Source organism: Sus scrofa, chromosome 12, assembly GCF_054392235.1.
Source record: "Sus scrofa isolate SSC_HxYL_T2T_F1_AM1 chromosome 12, Sscrofa_HxYL_maternal_Yorkshire_Landrace_v2.0, whole genome shotgun sequence".
Lineage (NCBI taxonomy): Eukaryota > Metazoa > Chordata > Mammalia > Artiodactyla > Suidae > Sus > Sus scrofa.
In genome coordinates, this window is record NC_139394.1 from 40318893 (window position 1) to 40334324 (window position 15432).

The 15432-nt window shown below is 38.4% G+C and overlaps 1 protein-coding gene across 7 annotated transcripts in view; it reads left to right on the top strand.

Moving 5' to 3' along the window:
- Positions 1–15432, top strand: part of VMP1 (vacuole membrane protein 1) — a 134434-nt gene that overhangs the window by 20625 nt on the left and 98377 nt on the right. For all 7 annotated transcript variants that reach the window (XR_014821294.1, XR_014821293.1, XR_014821295.1 and 4 more), the window contains 3 exons: positions 1315–1450; positions 2745–2835; positions 6181–6291. Coding sequence is in view for 4 of the 7 variants with exons in the window: in XM_084985037.1 (XP_084841163.1) it covers positions 1315–1450; positions 2745–2835; positions 6181–6291 (338 nt within the window). In the remaining 3 variants the exon portion in view is untranslated. The remainder of the gene's footprint in view (positions 1–1314; positions 1451–2744; positions 2836–6180; positions 6292–15432) is intronic.

The following is a 15432-nucleotide window of genomic DNA, read 5'->3' on the forward strand; positions in this document are numbered from 1 at the left end:
CATTACATTGCCTTGCGGAATATATTTTGTAGCACCTATTTACTTTTGGGTTACTTTAATTATTAATACATTTTACATCCTTTCACCAAGAGTTTCAGGATTCAGAACTAGGCATTGCATCTATCCTAGTCTCTTCCCATTGGGAGCTTTTGCGTGTTATTTTTTCTTTCCTTTCTTTCAACAAGCACATACATTTATATATTCTTCCACTATTGCCTACCCTCTTGGAGTTTAAAAGTAATGTTAGTACACTTGGGGTGTTTTGCTTAAATATCCTACAGATTGTATGTGATGAACTTATCCTTTATTATGGCTGCTTAGTATTCCATTGTATGAGTTTCATATTTTAATCATTCCTCTGTCAGTAACATTTGTTTATAATCTTTAACTAGAATAAATTACAAGGCATTGAATAAACTTGTACAAAAGTATTTCCCCTTACACCTAGTCATTCTTAGAAATGAAATTGTTGAGTGACAGGGTATATGCCTTTATAATTTTGAGAGATGATGCTGAGAGAGTTATTATTACCAATGATAACTAACCTTAATCACACATGTACATACATATATTAACTCATTTAATCTTTACAAGACCCTGAAGAGTAAGTACTATTTTTATCTTCACTTTAGAGAAAAGGAAACTGAGGCATAGAAAAGTTAACTGGAGTTCTCTTCTTGGCTCAGTGGTTAATGAACCTGACTAGGATCCATGAGGACATGGGTTCCATCCCTGGTCTTGCCCAGTGGGTTAAGGATCCGGCATTGCCATGAGCTGTGGTGTAGGTCGCAAATGTGGCTCAGATCTGGCGTTGCTGTGGCTGTGGTGTAGGTGGGCAGCTATAGCCCCGATTCAACCCCTAGCCCAGGAACCTCCATATGCCACGGGTTCGGCCCTAAAAAAGTGAAAAAAAAAGAAAAAAGAAAAGTTAACTAGCTTGCCCAAGTTCACGTGACTAGTAGATGGCAAAGCCAGGATTTGGAACCAAGTAGTTTGCCTTCATGTTTTGAGTGCTAAACCACTCCATTCCACAATATGATACTAAATTGCCCTTCGTAGAACGTGAGATAATTTAGAATTAGAATTCAGTAATGTACAATAAGAGAACCTTGTGTCCTGACAATAAAATAATTCCAAAAATAATGTTAAGAGTAGAGCAGTACCTAGCCTAGACTTGTCACAATGTGCACAGTATTGTTTTTTTTTTAAAGTTTATATGCAGTCCTTAGTGTGTGAGGTGGAGGGTAGGTAAATTTTGAAAGTGATTGGACAAAGTGAGCATTCTCTTTTAACTTCTGCACTAATGTTTTTCAGACCCCTCTTCGGTGAATGAAAAGAAAAGGAGGGATCGAGAAGAAAGGCAGAATATTGTCCTGTGGAGACAGCCACTCATTACCTTGCAGTATTTTTCTCTGGAAACCTTAGTAATCTTGAAGGAATGGACCTCAAAGTAAAGAGTCTTCCATTACCTTTTATATAAACCTTACTGACTAATTAAGTCTTCAGCAGTCTCCTACTCCTTGCAGTCTGCTCTGTCAAAATGGATTAATTTAGAATGTTATAGGAACATATTTATTTTCTATGTGTAGTTTGAAGAAAAACAGATTAAGGAAACATATTGCTGTTTGATCGCTGGGTTATTACAGTTGACCATTGTCTCAGGTTGAATCTTTTATGCAGAGGTGAACACTGAAAACAAAAAGTTTTTTCCTCTGGCTCTACCTTCAGGAGAAGTCAGGCCCGTGTACATGAGATAGACCGATTCTTTAGTAGGTCAGAGTTCAGGATAGGTGGCACTTTTACTGGTAGTTTTAGCCAATGAAAAAGGGCTCTGCAATGGAAATTGTATTCTATTGTTAAATTTAATACTTGTGAGGAGTTCTGTCATGGTGCAGCAGAAACGAATTCAGCTAGGAACCCGAGGTGGCAGGTTCGATCCCTGGCCTCGCTCAGTGGGTTAAGGATCCGGAGTTGCCATGAGCTGTAGTGTAGGTTGCAGATGTGGCTTGGATCTGGTGTTGCTGTGGCTGTAGCGTAGGCCATCAGCTGTAGCTCTGATTAGACCCAGCCTGGGACCCTCCATATTTCACAGGTGTGGCACTAAAAAGCAAAAAAAAAAAAAGTGCTCATAAGCTCTGTTTCAGATATCACAAAAGAGCAAGTCGAACTTTTACTTGCCTCAGTCATTTTATGCTTTACCTTTCCAAGTTATCTATAATACCACCTTACATTTTTATTGTACTTAACCATTTATAAAACATTTTGTAACATTGTCTAGTTCATTTAATCCTTATAGCAATTCCACAAAGAAGGTAAAACAAATACATGATCGTTACGATTTTCAAAACAAGAAACAGAATCAGACTGGTTGAATGTCTTACTCAAAGTGCACTATTTAAGGGACTCCAATCCAGGTCCTCTGCCTAAAGGCCAATGCTCTTTCCATTATATTATAATGCCTGTCTCAGCTAGAAGCTGGGTGGATATAAGATTGATCTTTGGGTGAGGAAAAGGCTACAGTGGGGCCTTTCTAAGAAATTAGATTCTATACCCATGTATCTTCTCTTGATCCCCTTTTGCACCCTAAGAGACCTAATATTTAAGGAGAAAAGAGCTCAATCCAGAAAGAACTGCTTCTATAGCTGAACTAAATAACCTAACTGCTTCAACAGGAAATGTTTTGAGTGTGACAAATCCTGAAAATGTGACTGTGACATAGTTCTTTTTTAAAATTTGCTTTTAAGATTATGGCATCGTCAAAGCGTTGTGGTGTCTTTTTTACTGCTGCTTGCTGTGCTTATAGCTACGTATTATGTCGAAGGAGCACATCAACAGGTAAGAGGGTCGGCACTTCTGTTTCTATTCTTGTACCCTCTCTAATCCCATACAGTTTCCAAATTGGGATGGTTGTGGGTTTCATTGATTTTTTTTTTTTTTAATTTATCTCATTATTGGTATCTTTCTTCTTCTTCTTCTTTAATGGTTGCACCCATGGCATTTGGAAGTTCCTGAGCCAGAGATCGAATTCAAGCCACAGCAGTGCCCTATACTGCAACAGCAGCAATACCAGATCCTTTAACCTACTGCGCAGAGCCAGGGATTGAACCTGCACCTCCCCAGTAACCTGAGCCACTGCAGTTGGATTCTTAACCCACTTCATCACAGTGGGAATTCCCATAACTGGTATTTTAATGTCTCATTTAAAAATATTCTTGGAGTTTGTGTCATGGCTCAGTGGTAACAAACCCAACTAGTTATCCATGAGGACATGGGTTTGATTCCAGGCCTCACTCAGTGGGTTAAGGATCCAATGTTGCTGTGAGCTATGGTGTAGGTCGCAGTTGTGGCTCGGATCTGCCATTGCTATGGCTCTAGTGTAGGCTAGCAGCTACAGCTCTGATCCAACCCCTAGCCTGGGAACTTCCATATGCCATGGGTGTGGCCTTTAAGAAAAAGACAAAATATATATATATATGTTCTTATAGTTGTTCATGGCTGCTCAGCATTTATATTTGTTTTGTTTGTTTGTTTTTGTATTTTTTTGGTCTTTATAGGGCTGCACCCACGGCACATGAAAGTTCCCAGGCCAGGGGTCCAGTTGGAGCTGTAGCCACCAGCCTACACCACAGACACAGCAACATAGGATCCGAGCCATGTCTGCAACTTACACCACAGCCCACGGCAACGCTGGATCCTCATCCCACTGAGCAAGGCTCAGGGATTGAACCCACAACCTCATGGTTCCTAGTCGGATTTGTTTCCACTGTGCCACAGCAGGAACTCCAGCATTTATATTTGGTATATATCATTCCCTTTTACCTTTAAGGAATTTTTTCTTTTCTTTTCTTTTCTTTTTTTTTTTTTTTTTGGTTGCACCCTTGGCACATGGAAGTTCCTGGGTTAGGGATTGAACCTGCGCTGTAGTGGTGACCTGAGCCACAGCACTGACAATGCTGGACCCTTAACCCACTAGGCCACCAGGGAACTCCATCCTTTAACGATCTTTTTTTTTTTTTTTTTTTTTTTTTTTTTTTGTCTTTTTGTCTTTTTTTGTTGTTGTTGTTGTTGCTATTTCTTGGGCCGCTCCTGCGGCATATGGAGGTTCCCAGGCTAGTGGTCGAATCGGAGCTGTAGCCACCGGCCTACGCCAGAGCCACAGCAACGTGGGATCCGAGCCGCGTCTGCATCCTACACCACGCCGGATCGTTTAACCCACTGAGCAAGGGCAGGGACCGAACCCGCAACCTCATGGTTCCTAGTCGGATTCGTTAACCACTGCGCCACGACGGGAACTCCATTTTTTTTTTTTTTTTTGTCTTTTTTTGTTGTTGTTGTTCCTTTAACGATTTTAATGTAACTTTCCTGACTGTATTTAATCAAAGCAACATGAATCCTTTAATCACTATCGAAGTGAAGTAAGAAAGAGAAAGACATATCATATGATATCACTTATATCTGGAATCTAATTTACAACATAAATGAACCTATCTACAGAAAAGAAACAAACTCATGGACATAGAGAACAGACTTGCGGTTGCCAAGTGGGGAGAGGAGGGAGTGAGATGGACTGGGAGTTTGGGGTTGGTAGATGCAAACTGTTACATTTGGAGTGGATAAGTAATGAGATTCTGCTGTATAGCACGGGGAACTATATCTAATCACTTGTGATGGAACATGATGGAAGATAACATGAGAAAAAAAGAATGTGTGTAAGTATGTAACTGGGTCACTTTGCTGTACAGCAGAAATTGGAAGAACATTAAATCAACTATAATTTTAAAAAGTTTTAAAAAAGGAACATGAATCCTTTAATCACTACCAAAGTCTTCATATATTCTGTAACACACTCCCCTGATCCATCCAAACTGATATACTCATCCTAGATTGAATGTTAGGTTTTAAATGTATTAAATGGGGAGTTTGCTTTCCTATAGTCTGTAAGTATAGTGTAAAGTAAGGGAAAATAGGACATTCTGTTATTAACTTTTGTTGAAATGGCGAAATGTGAATGTATTCTAATGGGAAATAATTCTAAAATAGTATTTTGTATTTTAGAGTGGTTTACCTCTAAATGCATCAAAATGTTAATGGTGATTATCTGTGGGGAGTGGAGGTTATGAGTGCTCATTATTTTTTACTTTATGCTTTTATGCATAACTTATCTGTAATAAACATTACTTATAAAATTAGAAAACAATAAATGTCATTAAAAACAAAGGGGGACAGCAGTTTACTCCTAATCTCAAATAAATTTTTGTAGTTTTAAATGCATTTCTGTGAAGTATTTTAAAGTATTTAAAATTTAAAATTAAAATGTAATTTTAAAGTATTTATCAGTGTGTGCAGGGAACTGGTTTAGTGAATTTACTCTCCAGTGTGAGAATCTAGACCCTAAAGTCTGGAATTCTTCTAAGTCCATATCCCAGTGGACTTTAGTTTGCTCTTGAAGCATATTGGTCTTAGATATACAAAAATAATTTTATTACCCTTCGTTTCTTTTTCTCTCTTTCTCTTTCTTTCCTTCCTTCCTTTTTTTTTTTTTTTTTTTTTTTTTTTTGCTGCTCCCGCAGCATGCAAAAATTCCTAGGCCAGGGATTGAACCCAAGCCATAGCAGTGACAATGTACAATCCTTAACCAAGAGGCTTCCAGGGAACCCTGGTAGCCTCGTAGTTAAGGATTGTGGCTCAGCGGGAACAGTGGTGTCTTGGGAGTGCTGAGACACAGGTTCGATCCCCAACCTGGCACAGTGGGTTAAAGATCTGGCATTGCCTCAGCTGTAGCTTAGGTTGCAACTGTGACTTGGATCTGATACCTGGCCCAGGAACTCCATATGCTTCGGAGTAGCCAAAAAGAAAACAAACAAACAAGGTATTTGTAAATTTTAGGTATCTTTAAAGTTTTTATTTTCATAGTTACCAGTAATTTTCATTTTCCCTAAATGTCATTGTAATAATAGGACTTTAAAAATGTAGAAATGAGCTGTATTCCAATTAGATGATTTTTTTTTTTTTGCCATTTCTGCTACCACATATTAGCGGAACATGGCCTCTTTTACAAGCTTTTAATCTTAATACCTCCTTCCTGTTGGAAACTCAGTTGGTTTGTTTTATTTTTATTGTACTACATTTATGTTTAAGAATTCTGATTTTGTTTTTTTCACTTCATTTCTTGTTTTTCAGTATGTGCAACGTATAGAGAAACAGTTTCTTTTGTATGCCTACTGGATAGGCTTAGGAATTTTGTCTTCTGTTGGGCTTGGAACAGGGCTGCACACCTTTCTGCTTTATCTGGTAAGAATAACTTTTCATAAGTGAAATTGAAAGAGATTGTTTTCATTGGTACTTTCACTTCAAAGGCTAAAATTCTGAGATTTTTACTTAATTACCTCTGTGTTTTATATGAATTCTAATCCTCAGGGAGTGATTTAAGTTGTTTTGGAATTCTGTTTTGTTTTTCCTTATGGGTTGTGAATTTAAAAAGAGAAGGGATGAGAAACCCTTAGGCAGATAAGATTATTTACTTAATTCAGCTAGGAAATGTTTTTTCCTGCCAGATTTTGGAATAATGGTTCTCTTGCTTTTGCAGATGTCATTTTAATAGTTGAAGTTATTTAAATATACAAAATTCCACATAAGGCTTAGAATTAATTTAGACAGTTTATTTTCTCTGTTACTCAGAAAATGAGAAATGGTGTCTTCCCTCGTATCTTCAAATACCATGGACACTCTTAAATAGTTATTTTGGTATTCTTAGTGAATGTAGTTGATGAAGTATTATGTATGTAGAATTAATGCTTTCTTAAACCTTTTTTTTTTTTTTTTTGGTCTTTTTAGTGCCACATTTTTGGCATATGGAGGTTCCCAGGCTAAGTTTAAAATCGGAGGTGCAGCTCCAGGCCTACAACACAGCCATAGCAATGCCAGATCAACCTACCTCACAGCTCATGGCAACTCCACTGAGCAAGGCCAGGAATCAAACCTGCGTTCTCATGGATACTAGTTGGATCATTACCACTAAGCCACAAGGGGAACTCCTAAACCCTTTTAGATCAAAGTATAAAATGTACCCTTCCAAAAAATACTTTTTTACTTAGTTGAAATTAGATAGAAGATAGGTTTTCCTTTGGACATTGACAAATATACTGAAATAATAGCAGAGCCAATTATTGCTGGTAATGGCAATTAGAGGATGCCAAGCAAGACATCTAGGCACAGAACTTAAATAGGCTCTGTTAGGGTCATGTAAGTGGGGAGTTGAGGAATGAATGCCTCATTAAATTTTATGCCCTTAGATACCTCTCTTACTTTCACTGTATTCCTGTCTCTGGATAATGTATTGAAAACAATTTCATATCTGAAAACAGCTTGATCTTGATGAGGAAAAATAGGTGAAAAGTCACAGCAGTACTAATTGCTGAATAAAGCTCAACAGTATGAACACTTCTAATCACCGAGCTTCAGTGAATTCATTTCTGAAGCAAGTAGGGTAAATATTAAGAAATGAGGAGTTCCCATCGTGGCGCAGTGGTTAACGAATCCGACTAGGAACCATGAGGTTGTAGGTTTGGTCCCTGCCCTTGCTCAGTGGGTTAAGGATCCGGCGTTGCTGTGAGCTGTGGTGTAGATTGCAGACACGGCTTGGATCCCACGTTGCTGTGGCTGTGGTATAGGCCGGTGACTACAGCTCCGATTCGACCCCTAGCCTGGGAACCTCCATATGCCGCAGGAGCGGCCCAAGAAATAACAACAACAACAAAAAAAAGACGAAAAAAAAAAAAAAGAAATGATTATTCTGAAGGCTGCTGAATTAATGGTCTGAAGAAGAATTTAATAAGAGTCAACCAGAGGAGTTCCCATCGTGGCGCAGTGGCTAATGAATCCAATTAGGAACCATGAGGTTGCGGGTTCGATCCCTGGCCTCGCTCAGTGGGTTGGGATCCTCGCGTTGCTGTGGCTGTGGTGTAGGCTGGCGGCTACAGCTCCAATTAGACCCCTAGCCTGGGATCCTCCATATGCCGTGGGTTCGGCTCTAGAAAAGACAAAAAGAAAAAAAGAAAAAAAAAAAAAGAATTAACCAGAAGTTCCCGTGGTGGCTCAATGATAACGAACTTGACTAGTATCCATGAGGTCACATGTTCAATTCCTGGCCTCGCTCAGGGGGTTAAGGATCCGGTGTTGCTGTGACCTGTGGTGTAGTTCACAGACACAGGTTACCTTCCTATTCTTTTCTAGACCTCTCCTCTTAGATTCCTTGGGAAACAAATTAAGGAACTAATTTGTAGCATTTGATTAATTTAGAAGTATCTAAAAAACAATCCATATAGCAGATTCTGCTGAAATTTAACAGGGGTTCTTTTATGTCTTGATGTGAAAACATTATTTTGGTACTATTCATCCATGTATCCAGTAAAGGATTTAAAACATATAAATAAGCATATATCACAAAATTCATTTGAGTGAAAAGTCAAGTCTTGGAGTTCCTGTTGTGGCTCAGTGGTAATAAACCCGACTAGTATCCATGAGGCCGCAGGTTCAATCTCTGGCCTCACTCAGTGGGTTGAGGATCCAGCGTTGCCTTGAGCTGTGGTGTTAGGTCGCAGACGTGGCTCAGATATGGCATTGCTGTGGCTGTGGTGTAGGCCAGTGGCTACAGCTCTGATTGACTCCTAGCCTGGGAACCTCCATATGCCGTGGGTGCAGCCCTAAAAAGATGAAAAAAAAGAGTCACGTTTTTGTTTCCATAAACAATGTAGTTATTTCTGCCCTTGATCAGATTACAGGTTTAAGGAAATGTGGTTTGACTTTTCACAAGTTTAGAAGGAATTCTTCAAGAAATATTTGAAGGAAAATACCACTCTCTCACTACACTCAGTGCCATATATATATTATACTAGCTAAGCAAGTGTGAAGATAAAATCAAGGAACATCTGAAACCGTGTTGCATTATACATAAAAGTTATATTAAGAGATTTGGCATTATCATTGCTGATAATAAACTGGGGTCTAGGGTGGGTTGGGCCACGTTTTTCAACATTGGGTAAATTTGATTTTTGTTTGTGAGTGGCATTTAGAATTTATTTTAAATGCCCTAAAATTAAATACAAGTAGAATAACCAGATCTTCATTTTTGAGTGTATAATTCTGGCAGTAGTGTGGGAGATAGATTGAAGGTGGGAGAGAAAATAGACAGTTAATGATAATCCCTCTGAGGACACAGGCTTCCATAGAGGTGGCAAAAAGTATGGAGAGGAAGACGTATTCACTAAAGAAAGAATTTGCAGAGAAACTAAGCAGAATGAAGACAAAAGGTTGCATAAACCCTTATATTTCAAAAGAGTGGTTGGAGTGGCAGTGGCGTTGGATGAAGCAGGGCAAATCTTAGGGCAGTGTTACTGGTTTTAGTTTCGAGGAAAAAGGAGCCAAAGATAACTGTTGGGTTTTGATTTAAATGAGAAGATGTTGATAACATTAACGGAATAGAAACCTGTTATGTGTTCATTTGTTCATGCAGTGCATAGTGTACAGTTCTGAAAAGAGAATTTTAAAGGGATATTATAATTATGTTGCACAGTAGATGAGATCTTCACCTGATCGCAGTGGGTTGTTGGTGTCAACGGTTGGCTGGAAAGAAAAGAGAATTTTGTAAAAGACTAAGAACACTTTATTTTCCTTTCTTTTCTTAATAGGCTTTATTTTTTAGGCCAGTTTTGTTAGGTTTATACAAAAATTGAGCAGAAAGGATGAGAGTTCCCATATACCTTTACACATTTACAGACACACAGTTTCCCCTGTTTTTTTAATTATTATTTTTTCACGCTGAGGTCTAATTTTAATTATTATTTTTTCACGCTGAGGTCATAGCACTATATTGGTTTCAGGTGTACAACATAATGATAGTTTCCCCTGTTGTAGTAGTATCAATATTAGACTGTTCACAAGTCTAATAATTAATTAATGTTATTCCTCTGTTGTCTTGCTTTACTGTGGTACATTTGTCCCAATTGAGGAAATAATATTGATACATCAGTAACTAAAGCCCATTGTTTACATTAGAGTTCACTCTGTACTTTGCATGTCCTTGGGTTTTGAAGGGTGCATCGTGTTTGTTATGCATTCTCCATTACAGTTTTTCACAGAAAAGTTTCACTCCCCCAAAAATACCCTGTGCTACACCCTGTTTATTCCTACTCTTCTCCTTGCTACCCACAAACCTTTAGAAACTGTTGATCCTTTTATTATCTGGCTTTGTCCAGAATGTTGTATTGAATTATCCTATGTTGGGCTTATACAGTATGTGACTTTTTCTGCCTGGGTTCTTTCACTTAACAGTATGTATTTGAAGTGCCTATATGTCTTCATGGCTTGATACCTCATTACTTTTTGTTGCTGAATTATATTCCATTTTCTGGATATACTACCACAGTTTGTTTACCCATTCACTTACTGAAGAACATCACTGTTGTTTCCAAAATATGGCATTTATGAAGAAAGCTGCCATAAATGTTCATTCGCAAGTTTTTGTGTGTATTGATACAGGCATTCAAATCATTTGGGTAAATAAATACCTAGGGGCCTGATTGTGGTTCATGTATGTTAATGGCTGGCATGTAGGAAAGTGATTGACTCGTGTGTATTAACCTTGTATTCTGTAACCTTGCTGTGGTCACTTAACAGTTTCAGGACTTTGTTGTTGTTGGGTTTTTGTTTTGTTTTTGTTTCGTTTTTCATTTTTAGAGCTGCACCTGCAGCATATGAAAGTTCCCCAGGTAGGGGTCCAATTGGAGCTGCAGTTGCCAGCTTACGCCACAACCATAGCAACACCAGATCCGAGCCACATCTGTGATCACACCGTAGTTCACAGCAATGCCAGATCCTTAACCTACTGGGCAAAGACAGGGATTGAACCTGTGTCCTCATGGATACTAATCGGGTTTGTTGCTGCTGAGTCACAGTGAGAAATCCCAGGGCTTTGTTGTTGATTCTTTAGGATTTTCTATATAGATAATCGTCTCATCTGCAAGTATAATTTTATTTCTTCTTTCTTAGTCTGTATACTCTTTCATTTTTCCCCCTTGTCTTATTGCATTAGCTAGGTCTTCCAGTATGGTGTTGAATTGGAGTGGGAAAGGGACATACTGCCATGTTCCCAACCTTGGTGGGAAAGTCTCTAGTTTTTCACTCTTAAGTGTCATGTTAGCTGTAGGTTTTTGTAGTTTTTTTTCTTCTTCTTTTTTTAATGGCCACACCTGAGACAAATGGAGGTTCCCAGGCTAGGGGTTGAATCAGAGCTGCAGCTGCCAGCCTACACCATAGCCATAGCAATGCCAGATCTGAGCTGAGTCTGCGACTTACACCACAACTCACAGCAACGCAAGGCCAGGGATTGAACCTGCGTCCTCATGGTTATTAGTCAGATTCATTACTACTGAGCTACCACAGGAACTCCTAGATTATGCATTTGTGAACTTTAGCAATATATTATAGAATAGAGAAAAATAGCCAGGAAACAAGAGGCAGAACAGATTCAAATAAAGGTTTAAGAATTTTATCTGTGTTATTATTCAAAAAGCTATTCAAAATAATCTCTGGTTAGATATTTTAAAATTTAGCATTTTTTTTGGTGATAGATGGTTGACACAGTTTTATCCTTATAGGTCACCATTCCTTTTGTTTTATATCTGTGAAATGTAATTGTATCTGTAAAGTCCTAATTACACCTCCTGCCATTTTTGAGCCTTTACATAATCCTCACTAAGGGAGATGTGATGTTAACATTCTCACATCATACATTTTTGTGCTGATGAAATAAGCACCTTTTCCATATACCCATGTAACTCAGTCAAGAAAACAAGAGACCTTATTATGAGAGTAGTCTTATCAGAAATATAACCCTTCTTTTGGCACTAATTTACAGCAAAACAGGTGAAAAAGAAACTGAGTTTGGAGTTCCCGTTGTGGCTCAGTGGTAACGAACCTGACTAGCATCCATGAGGATACAAGTTCAATTCCTGGCCTCATTCAGTGGGTTAAAGGATCTGGTGTTACCACGAGCTGTACTGTAGGCTGGAGCTGCAGCTCCAATTCATCCCTTAGCCTGGGAACTCCCATATGCCACAGGTGCTGCCCTGGAAAAAAAAAAAAAAAAGACCCCCCCCAAAAGAAAGAAACTGAGTTTAACACAGCAAAAGGATTTAATTCATTCTTTGTGTGTGTGTGTGTATATGTGTGGCATGCAGCATCTTGATGTGGAATCTCCATTCCCAGATCAGGGATTTAACTGGCCACAGTGGTGAAAGCACCAGGTTCTAACCTCTGAACCACCAGAGAACTTCCTTTAATTCATTCTTTTTGGGGGGGGGGTGCTCCCTCAGCATCCAGAAGTTCCAGACCAGGGATTGAACCCACACCACAACAGTGACCTGAGCCACAGCAGTGACAGTGCCAGATCCTTAACTGCTAGACCACCAGGGAACTCTCAGAGTAGTTGTTTAATATGTATCCACAAAGGAAAAGTTAGATACTTTTTATGCAGGAATAGTGTTTGCTAACCAGAGGGGAAGAGAGGAAGGGTAGAGTGAATGGATTCCGCTCAAGGCTTAAGGGGCCTCTTGGTTAGTTGGCTTGCTCCATTAATTTTAGTAGTCAGCGGATGGGCTTTGGGGGGGGGGGTCTCTTAATTCCCTGAGCACTATACTTGTTACAGGTCTTTGTAAATATGCATCTTTCTGACAAAAAGAACCTAAGTATTAGATTCTCCAGACTCTAGAGCCCATAAAAGGTTAAGAAAGAACCACTCTTCTAGGACTTTTATCTAAGAATGTCTGTATTAGTTTGCCACTAGGTGGCATTGCTAATACAACCAATTTGCTGGCTGTATTTGCAGATTCTCTTCTGAATAAATATGAAAACCTCAAATAGCTCTACTTGGATTAGAGGCATAGGCTATCTGTATTTATAACTACATAATGCCAGTTAATGCATGTGAATGAAAATAAGTTTTCTTGGTTTTTTTGCACATTTATTAAGTAGCTTAACAGTTATTAATTAGACTTTCCATTGTGATATTTATGTACATGTACACATTATTTCTGTGGCATGCCCAGTTTCAGATTTAATGCCATAATTCTGTCTTTTTCTTTGATATTCAAGAATATGCAAGTGATGGAGGGTGATCTTGTAATGGGACTAAAATCTTATTCCTGTCATGGGAGGTAATAGAGCAAATTCACAGCTGGGTTTGAATGCATGGTCAAATATTACTCTGTGATATTTGGCAAATAATTTTTTAAGTCTTGGTTTATTCAGCTGTAAATGGGAATGGTAATAATGCTCATAAGGCCATTTGGAGGATTAAATGAAATAATACATGTACACTTTTCAGTTCAGTGGCTAGTATATATAAGGTGTTCAATAAATATTAGCTATTATTATAATCATAGTCATTATTCTTGCCCTGATTTTATTTTTAAGACAATCATTTTCAATTTACATGCTTTAGTTATTATTCTTAAGAGGTTGTAAGCAGCATTTCCCACAATTGATTTTTTTTGTTTTGGATGCTCCTGTGGCATCGAACCCACACCACAGCAGTGACCTGAGCTCCTGCAATGACGACACCAGATACTTAACCCATTGAGCCACATGGGAACTCCTAAAACATCAGTTTAAAGGTACCGTAGAGATAAAAAGAGAGCAAAGAATTACAGGGCCAACATCTAGATTAAAGAGGAAACCCAAGGAGGTGGAACTGGTCAGGTATATGCCCCTAGTAAACCTGCAGGCTTTGGATTGGAACCCTGAGAAGCTCACTTTAAATATCAGGATGCGCTAGAGACAACTTAGCCCATACAGGCACTGAAGCTCAGGCTTAAATCTTAAGTCTGGAGAAAAATAAAATCATCCTAGGCTTCACATTATATTTTTTAAAAAGTAAGTTATCAAAAGTAATCAGATATCTGAGGAAACAACTAATTTGATTGAAACAAAGAAAGAATAGGACAAGATCCACAGGGATCCATTTGATGAAGTTATTAGACATTTTTTTCCCCCACACATGTGGCATATGGAAGTTCTTGGGCCAGGGATCAAATCCAAGCCACAGCTGTAACTTATACTGCAGCTGCAGCAACACCAGATCCTTTTAACCCACTGCACTGGGCCAGGGATTGAACCCATGCCTTAGCAGCGACCTCAACCACCACAAAGACAATGCCAGATCCTTAATCTGCTGTACCACAACAGGGACTCCTTAGACATGTTCTTTAATCCTAAATCAGTGTGTTCAAGAAAATAAAAACCAGGGAGTTCCCATTGTGGCTCATCAGTGGTGAATCCGACTAGTATCTATGAGGATGGGGGTTTGATACCGGGCCTCACTCAGTGGGTTAAAAATCCAGCATTGCTGTGAGCCATGGTGTAGGTTGAAGACACAGCTCGGATCTGGCGTTGCTGTGACTATGGCCTAGGCTGGCAGCTCTGGCTCTAATTTGACCCCTGGCACATATGCCACATGTGCAGCCCTAAAGACAAACTAAAAAAAAAGAAAGTAAAAAACAAGTTTGAGTACTTTAGCAGAGAATTGCAAATTATAAAGGGAACACATGGAAATTTTAGAATTAAAGAAACAATAACAAATTAAGAACTCAATTAGTGGGCTTAAATATATAACAGCTAAGAGAATTAATAAACTGCAAAATTGGCTAGAGAAAACTATCCAGAACAAAAAAGAGATGGAGAAAAGATGCTGTCTTCAAAGAAACTTCAGTAAGACTGATTAAAAGTCAGATAATTTTGTTGAAAAGTCAACTAACAGTGGAATGATATCTTTAAATGGCTAAAAGAAAATAACTACCAACAGAAGATCCTCAGAGAGTCCCATGAACAGTATAAAATAATTTTCAGAAAAACAGAAACAGTTTGCCACCTGCAAACATGCTCTAAAGGAATTACTGAAAAATATTCTTTGAATGGGAAGAAAGTGCTTCTGGATTGAAGCTCAGAGATTCAGGAATGAATAAATATTAAGAAAAGGGTAGATATATGGGTAAATTTAAATTAAGATTGACATTATGGGCTTTTTTTCTTTTTGGTATTATTTTGTCTTTTTTTTTTTTTTTTTTTGGCTACACCCACAACATGTGGAAGTTCCTGGGCCAAGGATCAAACCCTCGCCACTGCAGTGACAGCACAGGATCCTTATCTTGCTTAGCCACACAGGAACTCCTATATTGTCTTTTTATCTAGTTTTTTGACATTGTGTCTTTAATAATATGATAATATAATGATAATGTTTTGAGAGATTATAATATTTAGAGGGAATTAAATACATCATCTACAAATCACATGTGAATTAATTGAAATTAAATTATTCTGAAGTCTTTGCATTGCCCTAGAAAAGGTAAGGTATTAATTTATATGACTAATTAATAAAGA